Source organism: Bubalus kerabau, chromosome 6 (assembly GCF_029407905.1).
Source record: "Bubalus kerabau isolate K-KA32 ecotype Philippines breed swamp buffalo chromosome 6, PCC_UOA_SB_1v2, whole genome shotgun sequence".
Lineage (NCBI taxonomy): Eukaryota > Metazoa > Chordata > Mammalia > Artiodactyla > Bovidae > Bubalus > Bubalus kerabau.
The window spans coordinates 21,450,529-21,474,916 of NC_073629.1; the positions used below are offsets into that span (position 1 = coordinate 21,450,529).

General features: G+C 40.8%; 2 protein-coding genes across 3 annotated transcripts in view; both read left to right on the top strand.

The window, feature by feature from the left end:
• Positions 1–24,388, top strand: part of OTUD7B (OTU deubiquitinase 7B) — a 59,096-nt gene that overhangs the window by 30,592 nt on the left and 4,116 nt on the right. The window contains exons 1-11 of one of the 2 annotated variants that reach the window (XM_055584475.1): positions 343–744; positions 3,060–3,209; positions 7,094–7,282; positions 9,173–9,400; positions 10,755–10,856; positions 13,279–13,406; positions 18,766–18,878; positions 20,973–21,100; positions 21,372–21,521; positions 22,103–22,217; positions 23,155–23,239. In XM_055584475.1, coding sequence (XP_055440450.1) covers positions 3,125–3,209; positions 7,094–7,282; positions 9,173–9,400; positions 10,755–10,856; positions 13,279–13,406; positions 18,766–18,878; positions 20,973–21,100; positions 21,372–21,521; positions 22,103–22,217; positions 23,155–23,239 — 1,323 coding nt within the window. In that variant the 5' untranslated portion in view covers positions 343–744; positions 3,060–3,124. Of the gene's footprint in view, positions 1–342; positions 745–3,059; positions 3,210–7,093; positions 7,283–9,172; positions 9,401–10,754; positions 10,857–13,278; positions 13,407–18,765; positions 18,879–20,972; positions 21,101–21,371; positions 21,522–22,102; positions 22,218–23,154; positions 23,240–24,388 lie in introns of those variants that run through there. The other variant, XM_055584477.1, reaches the window with a different exon arrangement.
• On the top strand, positions 857–2,433 carry LOC129654798 (geranylgeranyl transferase type-2 subunit beta-like). The gene is given in 2 exon segments (XM_055584485.1): positions 857–1,558; positions 1,561–2,433. Coding segments are annotated over 2 exon segments (978 nt in total). The 5' UTR covers positions 857–984; the 3' UTR covers positions 1,965–2,433.

Genomic DNA, 24,388 nt, shown 5'->3' on the forward strand with positions numbered 1-24,388 from the left:
TTGCTCTGGTGGTGGCTGATGCAGAGGTTCAGTTAGTCATTTAATCATTTATTCATCAGGCATTTATTGACTGTCTACAATATTTACAATATTGTAGATTCTGAGCTAGATGTTGGGGCTACAGATATGAATTAAACATTTCTTTCTACTCCTGGACTTCTTGGCCTCCTGGAACAGAACCAGAAAGAATACTATTTTGTCATGTCTCTCCCTCTCAAAAAAAAAAAAATCCTATGTGAAGTTATTAAGTTAGTGGCCTAGTGGTTTTATGACCTACAAATCACTGCTGTTTCTTTGCCTTACTATTTCTATGGAATGCAGAAAATTAGGATCTGATCACACCAATAAGTAAGCTTTGTCTTGGGGTCTGGGGAGGTGTGATGAGAAAGTACCTGAGAATCATCCTTAGCGTTTAGGTTGTTTAGAAGGAGATGTTTCTGGAGAGACAGTCACCTGAGCCACCCTGCTACCCTTGGGAACTCCACTTTTGGCATTTCCCCTAGAGCAGGGCATTGGTGGGTGTGGTGGGGCAGGTATGTGCCTGGTGGCTTTATGAACAAGCCCTCTTCTGCAGAGAACTGTAAACCTGTCTGAAGCGGCAAATTTTGGTGAGAAGTTGTTCTCTTGGTTATTGCTTCCTCAGCTGGGACTGCTAACTTCAGAGGAATGTGGATTGGTGCCAGGCTGACGGGTCAGGGACATAGTTCGTGCCAAAGTCAAGTCTGAAGAAGAGACCTTTTTCAGGTGAACTTACTTGGCAGTCATTTGTCCTGATTGGAGAAAAAGCATGTTTCCTGGGTTCATGAAGTTAGTGGACAAAGATTGACCTTTGTTAGGAACTCTTGGCATCTCTGCCCTGCTTTGCATAATTGCAGAGTGCTTTATTTTGAGTGGTTTCAGATATCCGTTTGCTCCTCCCATTTCCTCAGCTAGCATGAGAATACTAGTCAACTTGAAAGTTATTCACTCTTTTTGCTCTCAGTCATGGGTACACCACAGAAAGATGTTATCATTAAGTCAGATGCACCTGACACCCTGTTACTGGAGAAGCATGCTGATTATATTGCATCCTATGGCTCAAAGAAAGATGACTACGAATATTGCATGTCTGAATATTTGAGAATGAGTGGTATCTATTGGGGTCTGACCGTAATGGATCTCATGGGACAACTACATCATATGAATAGAGAAGAAATTCTGATGTTTATTAAGTCTTGTCAACACGAGTGTGGTGGAATAAGTGCTAGTATTGGACATGATCCTCATCTTTTGTGTACTCTTAGTGCTGTTCAGATACTTACTCTCTATGATAGTATTAATGTTATTGACATAAATAAAGTTGTGGAATATGTTCAGAGTCTACAGAAAGAAGATGGTTCTTTTGCTGGAGATATTTGGGGAGAAATTGATACAAGATTCTCTTTTTGTGCAGTGACAACTTTGGCACTATTGGGGAAGTTGGATGCTATTAATGTGGAAAAGGCAATCGAATTTGTTTTATCATGTATGAACTTTGATGGTGGATTTGGTTGCAGACCAGGTTCTGAATCCCATGCTGGGCAGGATTCTTGGCTATTACTAGTCAGTTGCACCAAGTAAATTCTGATTTACTCGGTTGGTGGCTTTGTGAACGACAGCTTCCATCAGGCGGACTCAATGGAAGGCCAGAGAAGTTACCAGATGTATGCTATTCATGGTGGGTGTTGGCTTCCCTAAAGATAATTGGAAGGCTTCATTGGATTGATAGAGAAAAACTCCGCAGTTTCATCCTAGCATGTCAAGATGAAGAAACAGGAGGATTTGCAGATAGGCCAGGAGATATGGTAGATCCTTTTCATACTCTGTTTGGAATTGCTGGATTGTCACTTTTGGGAGAAGAACAGATTAAACCTGTTAGCCCTGTTTTTTGCATGCCTGAAGAAGTACTTCGGAAAGTGAATGTTCAGCCTGAATTAGTGAGCTAGATTAGATCCCTTGGTGGAGAAGTTAGTTAATGTAGTTTTTATTGTGCTTTAACATTTCAGTAGTTGAAGTGCTTAACAAACTTAATAACTACCGTGTTAATATTTGTACATGAATTGTGTTAATTTTAATAAATTATATAATTATACATATTGTCAATTAAGATCTTTATTGTATCTTTCCTTCTGGAATGCTGTTGTTACTCTGATTTTTTTTGTTTATGCTTCAGTGTATTTGTTTTCTTGTATGTCTTCATAACAGCAAACTTGAACTCTCTTTAGCTGATGAAGTCTTGTGTTCTGATTTTCCTGGGTACTCCCTTGATATGTTCTATATAACTATAGTTAATGTAGATTGGTCTTTGTCAGTGAGAACGTTACTGATAAAGAGTTCATGAACCACATAGGAATTAAAAGATGAAATAAAAATAAATGGCTGAAATTTGGGAATAAAAAAAAAGAAAGAAAGAAAGTTATTCAGTGTGTAGTATCATTGATTCAGCAAATATTTACTGAGGGCTCGGTGCCAAGGGGTACATGCTGGGGATATGTTAGTGAATAAGACACACAAGCTCTGTACTTTTAAGAAACTTGTGTATTGGAGGAGGCGGCTAGACAGCAGCTAAATAATTTCAAAATATATTGAGTGCCTGGAAAGAAATAAACCAGGTGCTATGTTAGGGGATAACGCAGGTGGGAAGTTCTTCAGGATGTGAGTCCGCTGCTGCCTTCCATTAGTTTGCACAAGCAAACTGAGGAATAGAAATGGCATACTCTAGAATGGCAGAGGAGGAGCGTTAAATAGGGGAAATGGTGAACTGTATGTAATGAATGGATGATAACTAGACTTGTGATGGTGATCACTGTAGTGTTTATAGATGTTGAACTGTATTGCTGGGCACCTGAAACTTACGTAATAAAAGGGAAAACAACTAACGTTAATAAGGAATTAGGAAACCATATTACTCTTTATAGTAAATTCAGCTGAAATGAATGAGCTGGAATAGTTTCCCCATTTGGTTAGGAAGCTGCTGATACTGGGCTATAATATTCCCATTCCACTGTGCGTCAGGCCTTATGTGTTTATTTCCTCCTCAGGTGGAGGCTTGACTTTTGATCTATGTCCTCCCTACATCAGCTGCTTGAACGTACTGAATGATCACATGACCCTGGACATGGATGCTGTCCTGTCGGATTTTGTCCGTTCCACAGGAGCAGAACCAGGATTGGCCCGAGATCTTCTGGAAGGTAAGGAGTCTTTGGGGGAGAATGAGAAGAGAGAAAGTAAAACGTGATATTTATTGTTAGGATAATTTGGAATGTAAGGTGACCAGAAAGATACTTCATGTATGGTAGGCCTTACATTTAAGTTACTTCTAATAATCTAGTTTGTATGTGACCCCCCATAATTTTAAAATGTAAAATTCCTTTTTCACCTTGAATTTTTGGGTAGCTTTTCACCACTGTCAATTTATGCTTAGGTAATACAAGTGAAATTTGAGATTAGTCCACTAAAAGCATAATTTTAGGTCTGTAAGACTTCCTTTTTATATATAAATGACTTGGATTTTCATATTTGGGATCATCCATATTTGTTTTTTTCTTTCCTTTCCTAACTTATATGGATCATTCTGTATAGAGTGGATTAATTTAATGTTTTCGTTTTGCTGCTTTTGTTTACTTATATCTGTATATACACGGAAGTGTGAATATTCTAAATTTTAAGATCATTTAGGCTTGGCATCATTTCAGCAGGATTCTTTGTTTGGAGTCATAGTTAACAGATGCTTTTTGATGATGAAAATACATAATGACACAGTTAGGTAAACATGTTGGGGGATGGGCCAGTTCTTAGTATACACAGGTAATTTTTTAGATTGTCAGTCCTTAGTAAGGTGTGGCAGTTTGACATTTACTTAGCTACCTGTGAGACTAGTGTTGATTTGGAAATGGAAGATCAGGGTTTAAATGGCTTTGCCCTTAATTTACATTTGCAGTTTCATCTCCTACTGCTGTTTGCCACAGTGCCTGTGCTCCAGCCAGGCCTGACTTGTCACCTTTTCCTGATCATATTAAATTGTCTCGTAAGTCTGCGTGTCCCTTTGTTCATTATTCTCCTGAAATTCTCATCCTTCTAGATTCAACTCATATGCCTTCGCTTCCACTTGTAGCATGTGTTGAACACTTCTATGTGTTTAGGATGTGTGAGCTACTTGAAACATTTTACTCTAACAACCATTCTGCAAAATAGGTTTTATTTTTCCAGTATTCCAGTTTTAAAAAACCTGAGGTCCAAGAAGTGAAGGAGAGTTTGAACCTATGTGATCTGGTTTCAGAGTTGGGCTCTTAACAAGTATGTTACAAGTTAATGTTTGCATGCTGTCTCTCCGTTGCACACACATCCATGTACACACACATTCATGCTATGAAAGAAAAGTTGAGGGTGCTGTGGAAGTTTAAGAGAGAAACCTAATTTAGATATAGAGTGCAGAAAGGCTTTTTCTGAAGAAGTGACATGTGAACTGAACCCAAAAGGGTGCATAGGAATAGCAAGACAAAGTAGCTTATACAGGGGCCCTAAAGTGAAAGAGTTTGGCACTGATATTGATTGAGATAGGAAGAGTAGTACAAGAAAGTGGTAGGTAGCTGGTTAGGTAAGTGGGAAGCAGGATACAGAGAGCCTTTGTAGGCTATGGTAAGGGTTGTGCATTTCAGGGTATGTTCAGTGGGAAGCTGGTGAAGAATTTTAATCAGGGGAGTGAAATGACTGGATTTAAGTCTTTGATCAGGATACTGATTAAAGATACTGGAACTGACTGGAAGGTGGCCAAAAATGAAGTGGTAAAGTCAGTTAAGAATATTGTCATAGTTCAGGTGAGTGGTGATGGTGACTGGGACTACAGTGGTGACCTGGATTACAACAAAGTGAGAAGTGGGTGGATTTAAGATGTAATTTAGAAAGGGAACCAAAGGACCTGATCCTCCTTTTCTGTCTCTTCCTGTCTCTCGCTTTTTCCTTTGAAAGTTAACTCTGGTTATAGTGTAAAGAACAATTTATAGGGGGTAGGGACTAGCAGTAAAGAGACCAGAGAGCCACCTCCCAGGAGGCCAAAGACTGGGTGACAATATGAGACTTGAATTGGGGCACTGATGATAAAAACGGACAAGAAAGAACAGATTTGAGAGAGATTTTAGGGGTACAAACAACCCTGAAATTGAATAGTGAGGGAAGAGGAAAAGTAGGGACTGAGGAATGGTGAAGAGCTAAAATGACTATAGTTTCTGGCCTGGAGGGGTTGAGATGCCATTCTTGATTCAGGGAATACAGAAGAAGGAGAAGAATTAAGCTTTAGGAAGGAAGATGATGGACATTCAGTTTTAGTCATATTGACTGTTAGGAGGACTTGATTTTAAGCAGTTTAGCAGGCAGTTGGAAATAATGATCCAGTGCTCAAGACAGATCATTTATTCATTCATTGGTGCAGGACAAAAGTCCTCCATTCTTCAACAGATATTTATTGAGTACCTATTATGTGCCAAGTTCTAGATGCTTGAACAAAACAAAACAAACAAAAATCTCGGCCTTTACATTCTAGAATAAGAGTCAATGAACATGATAACCAAGTAGATTGTAAAGTACTATATTATAAAGCGTTAGGTGCTACAAAAAATGGTCGGGAATGGTGAGGCAGGTTGTGATTTTTAATTGGGTAGTCAGGGTAGGCCTTATTAAGTTATTAAGAGCGTGACATTTGAGCAAATACCTGAAGGAGTTAAGGAATTGACTGTGTAGATATAATGGAGATAGAGCCTTCTAGACATTGGGAATAGTTGGTGAAAGGCTGTAAGTGAGAGCAGTCTTAGCAAGTCTCTGGGACCAGCAAAGAGGCCAGTATGACTGATGCAGAGTGAGCAAAAGGAGTTGGAGCAAATGGTGAGTCTGATGGTTCAGAAGTAAATTCATCCAGCATGGATGATTAATACGGCTTAACTGGAGAATTATAATTACAACAAGAAGCGTAACAGCAATGGCAGTAAATACATGTATAATGCTTTCTGTGGCCAAGCTATGCCAAGCTGTGTTTTAAGTGCTTTCAATTAATTTAATCTTCATAACAGCTCTATGTGGAATCATCTCCACTTTCATAGCCAGGGAGCTTGAAGCACAGAGGAAAGATTAGAAAAGTAGGCCAGGTCATAGAAAGCCTTGAATGTCAAACAAAAGAGCCTAAGCTTTATTCCGTAGGCAGTGGTGTATGCCACTAAAAAAAAATTGATTATGGAACTAAAACGATCAGAATTGTTCTATAGAAAGATTAACCTCATGGGATCCTTCAGAATAGATTGGAGGTGGGCACTAGGTGATACAGGAATTGAATTAAGGTGGTGACAAATGAAATAGAGCAGAAAGAAGTGTGAACAGTTATGCAACATGTTATTTATTGGCTAGTTTAACTGGAGAAAACAATTTAAAACGTCTGTGGTAGCAGATCTTTCATTTGAGTCTACTGTTAGTCCCTCCCCTCTATAATTTGTTCTTTACACTACAACCAGAGTTAACTTTCAAAGGAAAAAGTGTAGTGATTCTTAAGTTTGAGGGGAATTAACAATTCCCTTGGATAGCCTGATGGCAGCTATCAGCTCTTTCTTTAGAAAAATGCACATACCTATAACTTTGTGTACAACTTCAGGTGACTTAGGACACCCCAGAGCACATCTAGGCCCAGAACTCTCTGGATCTCAGAACTAGGAGACCTGGGCTTGTGTCCTGCTGAGGCCCTGGTGCAAACTAGCTGTGACTTTGGGCAAGTAACTCTACTTCTTTACACTTCCTTTGTCTGTAAAATGACATTACTAGGTCTCCACGGGCCTTTTCAGTTCAGAGAGACCAGTGTTCTGTGCTCATGGAGCTTTCTTGGGAAACAAAAAGCAAGTAAATAAAGAAGTTGTGGTATTCAAGACTGAAGTGTGTTGAAGGAAATTAGAGTAGGGGAAGGAAAAGGAAGACCGGAGTGTACATGAATATATGCTTGCTAGTTTTGGTAAGATGCTTAGAATGATGGTTCTGTGTCTTTCCTCAATTTTCCTGTACTATCAGCAACCAATTCACTTTTTGTTTTGTATCCTGGCAGGAAAGAATTGGGATGTGAGTGCCGCCCTCAGTGATTTCGAGCAGCTACGTCAGGTCCATGCTGGGAACCTGCCCCCACCCTTTAGTGAAGGGAGTGGTGGCTCCAGGACCCCTGAGAAAGGGTTTTCTGATCGAGAGTCTACTCGTCCTCCCCGGCCCATTCTACAGCGGCAGGATGACATCATTCAAGGTATTGGGGTGCTGAGGGCCGTTTCAGTATATGAAGTAGAAAGGAAGGGAGATGGCTGCTAACCAGAGAATTTCGTGATTCTTTGGAAATGATTCCTTTCTTCTCCCACCTCCCCAGTCAAATGATCAGAGGTGAACTCAGTCCTCCAGCTGCTGGAACCCCTCATTGTTTGTATCTGGAGTACTGTCCAGATTAAAAGCCTTCTTTAGATACTATGAGAGAGTAGAAGGGTAACAATCTCATTGTCAAGATAAAGTACACAGAACGAATTCAAAGGATCACTATCACCTACCCTTTTGGAGGGCATTTTGTTAATATTTATTACTATCTGTCAAATTTTTCTAATGCATGTGTACTGTCTCAGCAATTTTGCTTCTAGGAAGATTTTATCATGTGTGTGTGTGTGTATCCTTTTAAATAAATACATACATAATTCATAAGTAGACACAAAGACAGGTAGTGTAAAGCTTGAAAGTTAAAGCTTGAAAACAACTTTTAATACCCATTAGTAAAGGAGTGGTTAAATAAATGGTAATCATCCATATCGTGAAATACTTTGCAGCCATTAGAAAGAATTAAGTAGAACGTGATGAAACTTGTTTAGAAAAATCTCTTTACTAAGAAAGATAAGATGCAGAACAGTATAATATATCCCTGTTTATGTTTTAAAAATTATTATAAAAGCTATGCACATGTCTATGCACATAAAAAAATTGTACAAGGATACAGAAAGTCCCCTTTAGGGAGGGGATCAGGAATTTTGAATGACAGGGAGATTTCTTTTTAACACTTTAAACCTTTTGGTAGTATTTTTTATATTTTACATGGGCATGCGGTACTTTTAAAACACCTTAAAAAAGAACTTAAAAAACAACATCACTATAGAATATAGCGTTAGACTGACTCTTTACTTACTTTGTGCATCATCCCTGGCAAATATTGGATTAAAATCTGCTACTCAATATGATTTTTAGGTCTTTTAATAGTCTTTATATAACTTAGGCCATGCAAATGAATTGTAATACTATACTGAGTAACTTACGATCACAATGGAATATCTGCTGGAGAATTATAAGTGCCATGTATTCAAAACAGATTACATAATTTGGGGGGGCACTGTCTATATTACTGCCTTCCTCTGTTAAGTAAGAATTGACTATACCGTAAATTCCTGATAAATATATCCAGAAAAGTTGTAGTAAATAGTGTAAATAAATTTTATTGATGGTAGATAAGAAAGTTCCTGAATGTGTAAGATTTGTCATTAATTCTCTTTTTTAAAAAATTTATTTAATTTTTTAAATAAATAAATTTTATTTAAAAATTTTTTCGTTTATTTTTAATTGGAGGATAATTGCTTTACAATGTTGTGTTGGGTTTTGCTGTACAATGTGAATCAGCTATAAGTATACATATGTCATTAGTTTTCTATAATGGAAATCCTTTTTCTACATTCTCCAAGACCCTGAAAATTATCAGCAAGATTTTTTGACTCCGTCTGTTGATAGCCAAATGGAATTCTGTTTCCCTTATTCCCTCTTCCTCTCACCAAACAATGACCAAGTTGCCAAATGAATAGTTCCCTATTATGTTGTGAAATGGAAGCAGAAGAAGGCAGTGTCATGGGGAGAAGAAGTTCAGGCAAATTCCAAAAAGGGCAGAAAGAGGAATGTATATTTGGTGCTAATGTGAGTGCCTGAGAAAATGCCACTTTCTATATTTCACAATTACATTTGGCATGAGAAAGAGGGTCGTGAAATTTGGTAGCCAGTTAGACTTACAGTTTTTCCCTGAGTGGAAACCTTGTCAAGAGGTAACCATCACCACATGAGTGGAAAGTTCTTTGAGTAGGTTTTGTATGTTCTAAGGTGACTCCATTTCTCATTGCAGAAAAACGCCTGTCTAGGGGCATCTCCCACGCCAGCTCCAGCATTGTTTCCCTGGCCCGGTCCCATGTCTCCTCCAATGGTGGGGGTGGGGGGAGCAGTGAGCACCCCCTGGAAATGCCCATCTGTGCCTTCCAGCTTCCAGATCTCACTGTGTACAATGAAGACTTCCGCAGCTTCATAGAGAGAGACCTCATCGAGCAGTCCATGCTGGTTGCCTTGGAGCAGGCAGGTCAGTGAGCGCGTCCTTCCCGGTGCGCCTCCACCCCTCTGCCGAGGGGCCGGGCTTGACCAGCAGCTTCCAGTCTAAGCCTGTGATCTGACTGATGGCAGTCAAACTCAGTGGTCAGTCAGAGAGACGTGTACTGAGCTACGCTTCTTCAAGTTAAAGAAAGGACACAAACAGGACACTTGGCTCTGGAAATTTCCTGTTTGATGGAAGGGAAACTGGATACACATGTGAAAGGCCTAGGAATCAATACCTAAAAATCAGTACATAAAAAAAAAATACAAGTGGATTATAATCGGCTCTGGAGCACCTTGTGAACAGAAAGAACCAGTGCTGTAGATGATACATAGTGGTGATTAACTAAGTCACATTTATTTATATAAACTTTTCCCAGAAGATTTATTTACCTTTACAATTATGTTTGTCTTAAATTTTTGTTAAAATTATTTGGTATAATGGATGAGGCAGCTGGGATTTCTGGGAAACCTAGTCGGGTATTAACTCCCATGGTAGGTCTAGGGGATGGGAGTTGGGGGCATGGAAGGGAAACCCTTATTTTTCATTTTGTACCCTTCCATACTAATCATGCACATCTGTTTATAATTTTTAAGTAGTTAGTCATTTGTCTGGTATGATTATAGGCCAATTTTTCTTTCAGTAGACTTTTCAGTAATTGAAGAACATTTTTAAGCATCATTCATACAATATTTTCTTTATGTAAGTAACAGGTCGACAATTGTAGGATGACTACAGAACTGAGACTCATTTTCTTAGGTGTTTAAGTACTTTTTTTTATTGCTCATGTCTTTAAAATCATACCACATGCATGCTGACTTGCTTACTGTCATATATGATACTTGCATGACACTTGGAGTATATGATTTTCTTTTACTGATGATGGATTTGTGCTGATCTTTATTGCAGTCTATGACCTTGGCCTCATCATCCATCCCAGAGTTGTTCAGTCTTAGCACTACTGACATCTAAGACCAGATTATTCTTTGTTGTGTGAGCTGCCTTGTATATTGTGTTTAGCAGCCTTCCTGGCCTCTACTTACTCGATGCCGGTAACATCCTGCTCACCATTTGGGACAACCAAACATATTTCAGGATGTTGCCATATGTCCCTTTGGGGACAAAATTGGCCCCACTTAAGAACCTCTAATCTAATCAATTATAACTCACCAGATTTTGATGAATCAGATATAAGTGAAGAAGATACACAGAGTAATAGAGTGGTGGTTTGATTCTAGGTAGGCTTTCTAGAAGAGGCAAGCTTGGAGTCTTGTATTAGAAGTAAAAAGGTAGAGAGCTTTATGGATAATCTGCTCATCTCCCTTTCCTTGTGTTTCTGTAGGGCGTTTGAACTGGTGGGTGAGTGTGGACCCCACCTGTCAAAGGCTCCTTCCTTTGGCAACTACTGGAGATGGAAACTGCCTCCTACACGCAGCCTCTCTTGGTGAGTCATGAGAATGGCCCTTCATTCCCTCACAGATAGGAAGCAATAGTTAAATGTCATGTGAAGGACTTGAGCCAACCAACCTTGATCTTAGAAGTGATGGCTCAGAGCAAGGTGTATGTATGTGTGTGTGCTGGTGCAGGAGAAGATAAAAGAGCACCCTGTCCTGGTTGTTCACGCTTGTTGAGAAATCGTATGGAGAGCACGGGATTTAGCACAAGTCCCACTCTGAGAATTGACCCCTAAAAGTAATGAATAGCAGAAAGCAAGTAGTATACTGTTTGTGTATGTATATAATTCTACTTAATATTCATTCTTTTGGTATATAAAAAAAGATATGTTTTCATCAGACCCCTATGAGACTTGTTTATTTTGATATTAATTTTTAATGAACCTTTATTTAATGTACCTTTTTAATTTTTACTTAGAGGATAATTGCTTTACAATATTGTATTGGTTTCTGCCATACATCAACATGAATCAGCCATAGGTATATGTATGTCTCCTCCCTCTTGAACCTTCCTCTCACCTGCCACCCCATCCCAGCCCTCTAGGTTGTGTATGTCTAATCAGGAATAATGTGTTTTTCTTTTTCTTTCTTTTTTTTCACTTCCAGTTGTACTGATATAATTGACATACAGCACTGTATCTTTTAAGATATACAGTATAGTGATTTGACCTGCATACATTATGAGATGATTACAGTAAATTTAGTGAACATCCATCATCTCATACAAAATTAAAGAAATAGAAAAAAAAATATTTTTTCCTCATGATGATAACTTTTAGGATTTACTGTCTTAACTTTCATGTATAATGTACAGCAGTGTTAATTACATGTATCATGTTGTACATTACATCCTAAGTGCTCAGTAGTCTTAATTAGTCTTGTATATATGGAACTTTGTACCTTTTAACTACCTTCATCCAGTTCTCCCTGCTTGCACCCCCTGCCCTTGGTAACCACAAATCTGATGTCTTTTTCTGTGAGTTTGTTTTTGAAGTATAATTGACCCTATGCTGCTGCTGCTGCTGCTGCTAAGTCACTTCAGTCATGTCCGACTCTGTGCAACCCCAGAGACGGCAGCCCACCAGGCTCCCCCGTCCCTGGGATTCTCCAGGCAAGAACACTGGAGTGGGTTGCCATTTCCTTCTCCAGTGCATGAAAGTGAAAAGTGAAAGTGAAGTCGCTCAGTCATGTCCGACTCTTAGCGACCTCATGGACTGCAGCCCACCAGGCTCTTCCATCCATGGGATTCTTCAGTCAAGAGTACTGGAGTGGGGTGCCACTGCCTTCTCCATAAATGACCTATAACACTTTTATATCCTGGCACACAGCGTGGTGATTCAAATATTTCTGTATATTTCAAAATAATCACTGTGTTAAGTCTGGTTACCGTCTGTCACCATACAAAGATATTAATTATTGACTTGTTTACTTTAAATTGTTATGTCTATTTAAAATTCGGTATATTATTTGCCTTAGTTTTTTAAAAAAATGTCCCCATTTTCCAACCATTCCTCAAACTTTGATTCTGATTGCCATGTGCCAGACCCATCTTGTCTGCTGCTACTCTGTGTTTTATTTATTTTTTAGCTTTTAAAAAAAATTGTCTGAGCCATGTGGCTTATAGGATTTTAGTTCCCCAGCAAGGAATTGAACCCAGGCGCTCAGCAATGAGAGTCTGGGGCAGTGAAAATATGGAGTTCTTAACCACTGGACTGCCAGCGAATTCCTACTCTGTATTTTAATTTGTTAGACTTGGTATCAAGAGTAAAGGCTTTCTGGGACTTCCCTGTTGGCCCAGTGGTTAAAGACTTCCTCCCAATGCAGGGGGTACAGGTTCAATCCCTGGGTGGGGAGCTAAGATCCCACATGCATCATGGCCAAAAAACCAAAACAAAACAGAAGCAATGTTGTAATGAGTTCAATAAAGACTTTAAAAAGTCTTCTTGTCCGGAGTTTGTAGGATGTGGTCTATCCTCTGCTTTTAGGCTCTCAAAAGTTTCTGAGCCTCTACAGTAGGAACATCTTTTCTTTGCTGATTACCTTTCTGCTGAGTTATAGCAGGAGTTTCTTTGAACCTGGGCTTCAGGCCTGATATCCTTCATGCCAGAATCTGTGTATCATAATTAATAAGTGGAGTTGAGTCAAGGTACGGTGTCTTGGAAGTGAAAGTGTTAGTCACTCAACCATGTCTGACTCTTTGTGACCACATGGACTATAGCCCACCAGGCTCTTCTGTCCATGGAATTCTCCAGGCAAGAATGCTGGAGTGGGTTGCCATTTCCTTTTCCAGGGGATCTTCCTGACTCAGGGATTGAACCCAGGTCTCCCGCATTGCAGGCAGACTCTTTACCAACTGAGCCACCAGGGAAGCAATACAAAAGGTGTCTTAACCGTTATCTTTTCTTGCCATAGGGATGTGGGGTTTCCACGATCGGGACTTGGTGTTGCGGAAAGCTTTGTATGCACTGATGGATAAGGGAGCCGAGAAGGAAGCATTAAAACGGCGCTGGAGGTGGCAGCAAACTCAGCAGAATAAAGAGGTGAGGAAGTCGGGTGGGAGCACCTTGTTTCCTAGAGTTACGTAAGGGACTGCTCAGTGCCCACTATAGGAAGGTGCTCTTAGGTCAGTGTTACTCTTAACAGTCCTATTCAAATTCAGATACCACCAGACAGTACATGCCTTCCGATAGAGTTATGAGAACTGGTGTGGGGAAGTGCGGACCTGTAGAGGAGGTATCTAACGCTGTGCTTTTCCTGATAAGGCACTCAGTAAGCCTTTTGTGACTGTCCTTTGCAAAATTAAATACAACAAGCTTGTAGGATTTTTCTGTTGTTTTGGTTTTTTACTTATAATAAGCCTAGACCAATTTTTAAGGACTTATGTTTTCAACGCTTATTAATGTAAATGTGTAAAAAAAAATTGGGGCCGTATATACCATTTGTTTTTCATAAATTCAGTTTACTTGTTAAAAAACTGTAAAAGCATGAGTGTGAATGTTTTATTATTATTAGAATTTTATGTTCTGAAGATTTAAAACATGGAAATAGAATGTCTTATGTTTCTTTCTCAAAAATAGCTCAATTGTTAAAATTAGGATGATATTAAGATCAGAATCTGGTCTCTGATCAGCCAGTCTGCCCCAGAAGATTCCTGAGGGAAATGAATGCACGGGGTCAAGACCAAGTAAGCAGCATTCTTTATTGACACCAAACCCCCTGCCTTTCTGGTGAGCTGAGCTGGACTTTGTGGAGTTTTTTTTTTGTCTGAGCTAGAGCCAGCCTAGAGTTTGTCTTCTTCACTGTTGAATTCACACTATACCTCAACCTCCAATCCCAAAGAAACGTAATGCCAAAGAATGCTCAAACTACCACACAATTGCTAGTAAAGTAATGCTAGTAAAGTAATGCTCAAAATTCCCCAAGCCAGGCTTCAGCAATATGTGAACCGTGAACTTCCTGATGTTCAAGCTGGTTTTACAAAAGGCAGAGGAACCAGAGATCAAATTGCCAACATCTGCTGGATCATTGAAAAAGCAAGGGGGTTCCAGAAAAACATCTATTTCTGCTTTATTGACTATGCCAAAGCCTTTGACTGTGTGGATCACAAACTGTGGAAAATTCTTAAAGAAATGGGAATACCAGACCACCTGACCTGCTGCTTAAGAAACCTACATACAGGTCAGGAAGCAACAGTTAGAATTGGACATGGAAACAGACTGGTTCCAAATAGGAAAAGGGGTATGCCAAGGCTGTATATTGTCACCCTGTTTATTTAACTTATATGCAGAGTACATCATCAGAAAAGGCAATGGCAACCCACGCCAGTACTCTTGCCTGGAAAATCCCATGGATGAAGAAGCCTGGCAGGCTGCAGTCCATGAGGTCGCTAAGAGTCGGACACGACTGAGCGACTTCACTTTCACTTTTCACTTTCATGCACTGGAGAAGGAAATGGCAACCCACTCCAGTGTTCTTGCCTGGAGAATCCCAGGGACGGGGGAGCCTGGTGGGCTGCCATCTATGGGATCGCACAGAGTTGGACACGACTGAAGCGACTTAGCAGCAGCAGAGTACATCATGAGAAATGCTGGGCTGGATGAAGCACAAGCTGGAATCAAGATAGCCGGGAGAAATAACAATAACCTCAAATATGCAGATGACACCACCCTTATGGCAGAAAGTGAAGAAGAACTAAAGAGCCGCTTGATAAAAGTGAAAGAAGAGAGTGAAAAAGTTGGCTTAAAGCTCAACATTCAGAAAACTAAGATCATGGCATCTGGTCCCATCACTTCATGACAAATAGATGGGGAAACAGTAGAAACAGTGGCTGACTTTATTTTTCTGGGCTCCAAAATCACTGCAGATGGTTATTGCAGCCATGAAATTAAAAGATGTTTGCTCCTTGGAAGGAAAGTTATGACCAACCTACACAGCATATTAAAAAGCAGAGACATTACTTTGCCAACAAAGGTCCATCTAGTCAAAGCTATAGTTTTTCCAGTAGTCATGTATGGATGTGAGAGTTGGACTATAAAGGAAGCTGAATGCAGAAGAATTGATGCTTCTGAACTGTGGTGTTGGAGAAGACTCTTGAGAGTCCCTTGCACTGCAAGGAGATCCAACTAGTCCATCCTAAAGGAGATCAGTCCTGGGTGTTCATTTGAGGGACTGATGTTGAAGCTGAAACTCCAGTACTTTGGCCACATGATGCGGAGAGCTGACTCATTTGAAAAGACCCTGATGCTGGGAAAGATTGAAGGCAGGAGGAGAAGGGGACGACAGAGGATGAGATGGTTGGATGGCATCACCAACACAATTGACATGGGTTTGGATGGACTCCGGGAGTTGGTGATGGACAGGGAGGCCTGGCGTGCTGCGGTTCATGGGGTCGCAAAGAATCGGACACGACTGAGCGACTGAACTGAACTAATACCTGAACCTTAGATTTGATCACTTCAGACAGGAAAAGGCCAATCCAGATCATGCCATTAGTTAAGCAGACATGACAGCCACAGTCAGAGGATAGATACCAATTCCAGCTATATTAAACTATTTATAGTTATTTTAAAGGTGGGGATAGGAGCTTCCCTGGTGGCTCAGTGGCAAAGAATCTGCCTGCCAGTGCAGGAGACATGGGTTCGATCCCTGCTCCGGGAAGAGTCCACATGCCTCAGAGCAACTGAGTTCCTGAGCCACAACTACTGAGCCAGAGCTCTAGAGCCCAGGAGCAGCAACTATTGAAGCCCACGTGCCTGAGTCAGTGCTTTGCAACAAGAGAAGCCGCCACCATGAGAAACCTGAGCACCACGACTAGAGAGTAGGCCCCCTCGTTGCAACTAGAGAAGGCCCACGCAGCATCAAAGACCCAGTACAGCCAAAAAAATAAAGGGGGTTTAGATGATGATGGTAGTTAGCCAGGAGACTCAGAAATTCTGAAATTCTGTTCTTGGTCAGCCACCTTTTCCCTCTCAAAGTCCCCAAATGGAAATACATGCCTCATGAATAGTAGATATTGAAAGAGTAGTCTTTTTACTCCTTTCGCTCAACACGTTGAAAGTTCCATATGGAAATGAGGTAATTCTTTTAGCTCAGAAGATGTATAGCACTATAGTGGGGGTGGGGGGAGGGAGATGGACTGGGGAGCTACTTTTAGCCAGTGCCAAACACCAAACAAATTAAATTGGTTTTGATTTCCTAGGCCTCCCTGTTTTGTTGTTGAAAATGGTGGTAAAACCCAGTAAGAACATTTTCAGCCTAGAAGGGTACACCACCTAGTGGCTGTGTGTATAAAAACAGCACAAAAATAGGTGAGAGGAAGAGGGAGACAGAGCCTCATGAATGTGTATCAGGGACCATTTATCACAGTGAACAGAGCGCCCCATATACAAACTGTGCATTCTTCTTACTTTGAGTTGAAAGAAAAAGTTATAGAATTATACAAATTGAAAATAGCTTTGTTGTGTTTTTGTTGTTTTTATTATTAAAGTAAAATACGCTCACAATAGCGCTTTAATTCCTTTTACGTTTGTTCTGATACTTCTCATGTTTCTAGTGTGATTCTTTCTACTCTGTCTGTGTGTGTTTAAAGTATAAACTTGGGACTTCCCTGGGGTCCAGTGGCTAAGACTTCGAGCTCACAATGCAGGGCCCCAGGTTTGATGCCAGGTCAGGGATCTAGATCCCATGTGCTGCAACAAAGAATCTGCATGCTGCAATGAAGATCAAAGATCTTGAGTGCTGCACCTAAGACCCAGTGTAGCCAAATATAAATAAATAAATATTCAAAAAAAAAAGTATAAACTTTTTTAAACACTTACGTAGGCCAAATACAATTAACAAGATAGCCTTTCTTCCAAACCATCATACACATCCTAAAGCCAATATAGTATTTTAAGATTATTTGTACTATTTCTTCCACTCCTGTGATAAAAATTATAGTTTTACTGAGCATGTATTTATTGATTACTGATCACATGTAAGCACTAAGCATATTGCTTAAAACATGGTCCTGGCTTTTAAGAGTGGTAGTAGGAGATGGACATGTGAGTATACGATTACAGCAGAGTGACCAGTTATGACTTCTGTGATAGAAGTCTGGATAGCAGTTCAGCAGGGAGGGCACAAAGGAAGCAGTGAGTGGCTGATGCACCAGGGAGATTTAGGAAAGGCTTCATAGAGGAATGATACTTGAGTTTTTTGCTGACAGTTGAGAGATTATTCACCAGGTGGATATGGAGTGGGCTGTCTCAGGCAGAAGGCTGTCGAGGCAAAACCTAGACAAAAGCTCAGAGGTATAAAAGGACATGGTGCATTCAAGGAAGTATGACTAATTAAATTATATTAGAGGGGTAGGTCAGAGCCCAGGAAGTGGAGTCTTTATGCTGTGCTTAAAGAGTTTGCACTATTATCTAATAGATAATAACAATTCTTAAAAGAATTTGTAGCAAGAAGCAAACATCATCAGATTTTAATTTTAGAAAAATCTTTCTGGTAGCATTGTAGAAAATGGATCATAACAATGTATGACTAGAAGTAGTGAAACCAGCATCTATTACAGTAGCTCATGCTTAATAGTTACTGACTAAAGGGATCCAGGTATGGGATAGGCGAAAGGAGAAGAGTCATCAATAATTCCCTGGTAGTTCTAATTGGGTGTTTGAGTGATAGTTAGTGTTGCTTACAAAGGTTAGAAAACAGGAAGAGGAAGTTTTAAAAGAGGCAGAAGTTGCATTTTGACAGAACAGAGTGTAAGGTAGTCATGGGCAGGTGACAGCCTTCAGTAGGCTGCTGGATGTGAACATAGAGATGAAGAGGAAGTCTGGGCTGGAGAGGAGGATATCTGAGTCCTGAGCATGTAGATAGCATTAGATGAGATTATAATAGTAGAAGAGATAACCTGGATAGAACCAAGGCTAAAATTATTTGACACAACATCAATAGTTTAAGATAGAGTTCAGAGAGGTTGGAGAAAGTAGTGTTTTGTGAGCTGAAGGAAAAGAAAGTTTAAGGAGGAAATCAGATGCCACATGAATGCTGAGAAAGATGAGAACTGAAGAGTTCATTGAATTTGGCCAATTAGAAGGTCACTGTCTTTAGCCAGTCAGTTAGGGGAAGTAGTGCGTAGGGGTAAGGGGCATAGGCTGGAGGGCAGAAACAAGCTGGATTACAGTGGGCTGGAAAAGAATGGAAGAAGTGTGAGCGTGATCATAGACTATTCTTTCATGGATCTTGACTATAAAAGGGAGAAGAGACTGGACTTTGTAGTACAAATTGTAAGACAAGTGCTTACAAATTATAAGACAGGAGCATAGAGTGGAATAACATGAGTGAGTTGGAGTGGCTATTTCCTTTTGAACTTAGCCTCTAACTGCTTAATATACCTTGCTGTCTTTCACACAGTCAGGGCTGGTATACACAGAGGATGAGTGGCAGAAGGAATGGAATGAACTGATCAAGCTAGCCTCAAGTGAACCCCGCATGCATCTGGGTACCAATGGAGCCAGCTGTGGTGGGTAAGTATATCTAACTGGAGGAGTAGAAAGTAATCTTTGCTGAGTCCTCAATGTCCAAAGAGTTCTATCCTAAGAGGGTGTTGGACAGAAAGACAGGAGAGAAGCCATGACAAGGGCACAGAAGGGTGTAACAGCATGGTATGTTCTAGGAACCACAGGTGGTTCAGTATTGCCAGAATACAGAATATGTGATGCTGAATGATAGACGAAGCTAGGCAGTCCAGATTTTTGTGTGCCATACTAAGGAATTGAAATTGTATTCTATCCAGACTTTGGGAAACTGCAGGACAAGTGATTTGGTTTCCTCAATAAATCAAGGCAAAGAAAAGAGTAAGAACCTAAGTTTAAAGACACCTAAGAGATGCATCAACCAGTTGGGATGTATGGACATGTATAAGACAATTGGGGAAATGTGAATAATGTCTACATTACTATTTTTAAAGTGTGATATTGATGGAATTATGGTAGTTTTTAAATTGTGATATTGATGGTATTGTGGACATCTTTAAAAATAGTCTTTATTTTTTAGGGATTGAAGCTGAAATATTCATGGATGAAATTATATGATATCTAGGATTTGCTCCAGAATAAACTGGTGGGGTGGAGTCAGTGTGGGGGCTGATCCCTAGGGTAATATATCAAGGTCTAGGTGGAACAAGATTGACCATGTATTTATGATTATTGAGGTTGAATGATGGATATATGAGAGTTTAGTGTACTATTCCTTCTAGTTTGAGTATGTTTAAAATTAAAAATTTTTCTAAAGTAAAAAGTTAAAAAATATAACCTATCCAAACTTTATTGTGTATAAGAATAATTTGGGCGGTCTATTTAAAATGCAGAATTTTGGACCTCCACCCTAAGGAAGTACAGTTGCGTTGCCCAGAAATCTGCATTTGTAGCAAGCACCCAATGTTGAATAAGATTGGTTTAGGGGGCAGGATTGGAGAAGGAAATGGCAACCCACTCCAGTGTTCTTGCCTGGAGAATCCCAGGGACAGGGGAGCCTCATGGGCTGCAGTCTATGGGGTCACACAGAGTTGGACATGATTAAAGCGACTTAGCAGCAGTAGCAGCAGCAGGGGGCAGGAAGCCACTCAATTGTGAGTATGTGAGTAACAGGAACAAATTGATGAATTTGAGCACAGTGACAGCCAAATGGATGATGAACTGGAGGGGAGTAATAGTAATCCAGGAAAGAGGGGGACACGGGTATGAAGTGGTGGCTGCAGATATGCCAGAGGAGACACTTAAAAGATGGAATTGGTCAGGCCAGGTGATTAACTGAAGGTGCGATATAAAGAACAGTAAGGAGAAGGAAATGGCAACCCACTCCAGTATTCTTGCCTGGAGAATCCCATGGACAGAGAAGCCTGGCAGGCTACATTCCATGGAGTCACAACAGTCGGACACGGCTTAGTGACTAAACCACCTTTCTGGAAGGTTTCAGGGTCGGGCTGCGTGGAGAAGCTTCCCTGGGGGACCTGGAAACACCTGGTTTCTCACTGGCTTAGCTCCAGGGGGAACCCATGTTAAAAAAAAAAAAAAAAAAGAACAGTAAATATTTCTCAGATTTCTGATTAAGCTACTAAGTATTAGCCAATAGATGGGCGAGGCTGTTCTTCTTCAAGTAAGGGAACATGAAGAAGGGATTTTTGTTTTCTTTCCTTTTTTGTTTTTCTTTTTTGATAGGACATGATGAATGTGATGTGTGGGTGGTTGTGGTGGGTAAGGTAATAAGCAGAATGAGGCTACACAGTTGTATATTGAGCTACTGGATAAAAAGAGTAGGGTGAAGTTTGTTGAACCAGGTAGGTATTAAGAGGGATTACTTCCCAATTCTGAGCACTACTTTAACCCTCAGACCTTCACATTTCTTTTCTTGAATTTCTCCATCTGTGAAATGGAGGTAGAAATAGCCACGCTAGCATAAAATAATCATCTGTGTCTATGGCAGCCTTCAGAATGGAAAAAAGGAAATGGACATTTTTTTTTTCCTCTGTGCAGAACTGGTCTTCAGAGGTCTTTTGATTTGTTTTCTTCCCTCTCCCTTGCACTGCATCTCTTCCATTCTCTCCCCTCCTACAACTCTAGGGTGGAGAGTTCAGAAGAGCCCGTGTATGAGAGTCTAGAAGAATTCCACGTCTTCGTCCTTGCCCACGTGCTTCGGAGGCCCATAGTCGTCGTGGCAGACACCATGCTGAGGGACTCTGGGGGGGAAGGTGAGTCAAGCAGTCCTCACTCTACCCTGAGCAGCCCTGTCTGCAAGGGGGATATATGACCCTTGGGGAAAAACACGGTGTAAATTAGAACAGTGCCCAATTCTCACAGAATCAGAGTAAAGCAGTTGAGGTTAATTGATGAAACTTCTTAGGAAAGAATTATTAAACACCGGTTGGACTGAAAGGGGGGCTCAATTGACATAGTTGGGTGGAGAGATTTCCCACCAGGCAAGAATATAGCCTTAATAATAATCTTTGTGATTTCCTGCAGCATTCGCCCCTATTCCCTTTGGGGGAATCTATCTGCCCTTGGAGGTTCCAGCCAGCCAGTGTCACCGCTCCCCTCTGGTGCTTGCCTACGATCAGGCTCACTTTTCTGCACTTGTGTCCATGGAGCAGAAGGAGAATGCCAAGGAACAAGGTGTGGAATGCAGTGTCTGGGTCTCTGGTGTCTTTTGTTCTGCTTTATTTTCACTTAGAAGAACTGAAATGAGAGAGGATGTAGGAGGAAAGAACTGAGTGACATGCAAGCCCAGACAGAGCATGTTGATGCTGTTTTCTTAAGCTCTAAGATAAACAGAGTTTTGTTTTGTTTTTAAAAAAAAAAGGCTTTGGGGAAAACTCAGCCTGTGTTCCCTGATCTGGAGTAAAGAAGCTTATACATTAAGGTCTAGAACTTTCCAAATGATGCTTTGCTCTATTTGCCTTAATAATGACTTTGAATTCCCTGAATTCACTTTAATTGGCAGGAACATCATGGGTGCTAGCTGACTGGTGGGAATTCATGGAGATAAGTTGCCTAAATTGTGTTCTGAGTAATAAGGGAAAACCTGCCTGTTATTTTTTTCTGCTAAGACAATTCATCATTAAGAACTGCGATGTGACTATAGTTAGAGACCTTTGGTATGATTCAGCTGCCTTTTTACTGGAGTCAGTCTGTGTTCAGCTGCCTTCCTCTTTCCTCAAGAAGACTCCTTGATCATATGTGTTTTTCCTCCCCAGCTGTGATCCCACTTACAGATTCAGAGCATAAGCTGCTGCCTTTGCACTTTGCTGTGGACCCTGGAAAGGGCTGGGAGTGGGGCAAAGATGATAATGACAATGTCCGGTTGGCGAGGTGAGGCACGCCCAGCCTTTCCATCTGCTTTGTAGCTGCGATCTCTTCCACATGCAGTGTCTGTCTCCCCGGGACTTTTCCTCAGCTCAGGGGCGAAGATGGTCACATCCTAGTTCTAGTGTCTTTGGGAAGATGGAGAGGTGGGAGACGGATTGGGCACCTGGACTCTTGCCACTGCTTTTTCTGCCCATGAAACAGAAGGGAATCCTGGGATGTGTTTATAGCATGAGGAGTGTTCTTACAGAATCCCCAGAACAGTGGTCAGAGAATCAAGATGATCAGATCACATTTCTCCCAGCCCAAACGAGAAGGGTTTTAAATAGCTGACCAAAATCATTTGCTCTAGACTTTTGCATTTTTTTTTGGAACTTAAATGGCAAGAAAAATATGTTCTCTCCACCCCTACCCCCATTTCCCTGAAGTTGGCTTCCTCCTGCTTCCACAGCTTTCTGTGAAGAGCTTAGGAGCATAAAAGTTCCTTCCTCACCTCTTATCCAGTGCTGCCTTCTTTGGGCTCCTGAAACTGGAGCCAACTGAGAAGATTGGGTTAAAAAATAAGAAAAGAGTTTATGACTTTTTAAGTAAGTTCTCACCTAATTATCAAAAGCGCCTTCTAAGTAATATACTGTTTTGTAAGTATTTCCTATTTTCCAGGCCCTGAGCTGGGCCCTTTCTCAATACTATTTTAATCTTCACAACAGCCCTACAGGATAGATATTATTATCTATACTCATTATCAACCCCTACTGAGTTTCAGGGAGGTTGAAGTGACTTGCTCAAGGTTATAAAGCTTAGTAATTGGTGCAGCCATAATTCACATCAGCCCTGAGCTCCCAGCCATGTAGCCTTCTCCCACCCTGCCTCCCAACTGGATCGCACTGCTTTGTTTTTTAAAGGCCACAGTTCTTTGAAATTCTTTTTTTTCTCCTTTTCACAGTGTAATCCTATCCCTAGAGGTCAAATTGCATTTGCTGCATGGCTACATGAACGTGAAGTGGATCCCAGTGTCCTCTGACGCGCAGGTGAGGCTTCTCCCACTCCGCCCTGGCATGGCCTCCTTTCCACGTCAGGGAGAACAAGGACCTCTGGTGGTGGTCTCTTTCTGAGTCTCTTCTGGATAGTGGCTTATGCTTCAATATTAGGAGTAACTGGAAAATACCAGATAAATTCCCAAAGAGACTTTTTCCTGCCTTTCTGTTAGTGGCCTTTGTTTTCTACATCTTCTCACCAACCAGGCTCTGCTTTCTGATACTAAACACATTCTTCAGGAAAAGTTTTCTTGAACTTGAGATTGTTATTACTTTGTTCTAAGCCCTCCATACATAGACCTCTGTGTTGGGCACTAGAAGAGACAGAATAGCTTAAAGAGCTCCTGATCTAGTAGGTTCTGAGGATGTCATTATCCATAGAACAGGAACACAGGAGCAAGGGGCAACTGATGGACTCTGGTGCTGAATGTCTGAAAGCAGATGCAGAATGGTTAAGACTTGGGCAGTTATTCAGAACTTCCTTGAGAGTAACTTTGGGCAGAATCTGGCATAGAGAAATTTATAATAAACGCCATTCTACTGTCTACAGAATATTCTCCCACCTTACCCAGAGGTTATGTATTTGTATAGTTGTACATTGTTCTAGAAGAGCAAAATCCAGTCTTCATTTTGCTATCTCCTTATTACAGAAGGGCATCAGATTGTAGGAGGTGAGATGAAGGCTAGACATTAGATACATTTTCTCCTGGTTCATGGGAGAGCTGATGAGCTGGGGAAGGACAGTGCCCTCCTGGGTGCCCCTTCCCCTCATGACGGCAGCGCTCCTCTGGAACCTGGCAGTCACTCCAAGGAAGGAGTTCGTAGGGGTGTTACCACCCTCTCCACATGGTTAATTCCTATAGCAACAGCTGCGGGAGGCCCCGTGAGCCAGGTGGATGGGCTGGAGGTTCCTGGGAGCTTGCTTCAACCTAGGCCAATGGAATAACGGTCAGCCATTTTTTTTTTTTTTTTAATTTTTTGTTGTTGATTTGTAATGTTGTGCCAATCTCCGCTGTACAGCAAAGTGACTAAGTTATACATATACAGAAATTCTTTTTTTAGATATTCTTTTCCATTATGGTTTATCACAGGATATTGAATATATTTCCCTGTGCCATACAGAAAGACCTTGTTGTTTATCCG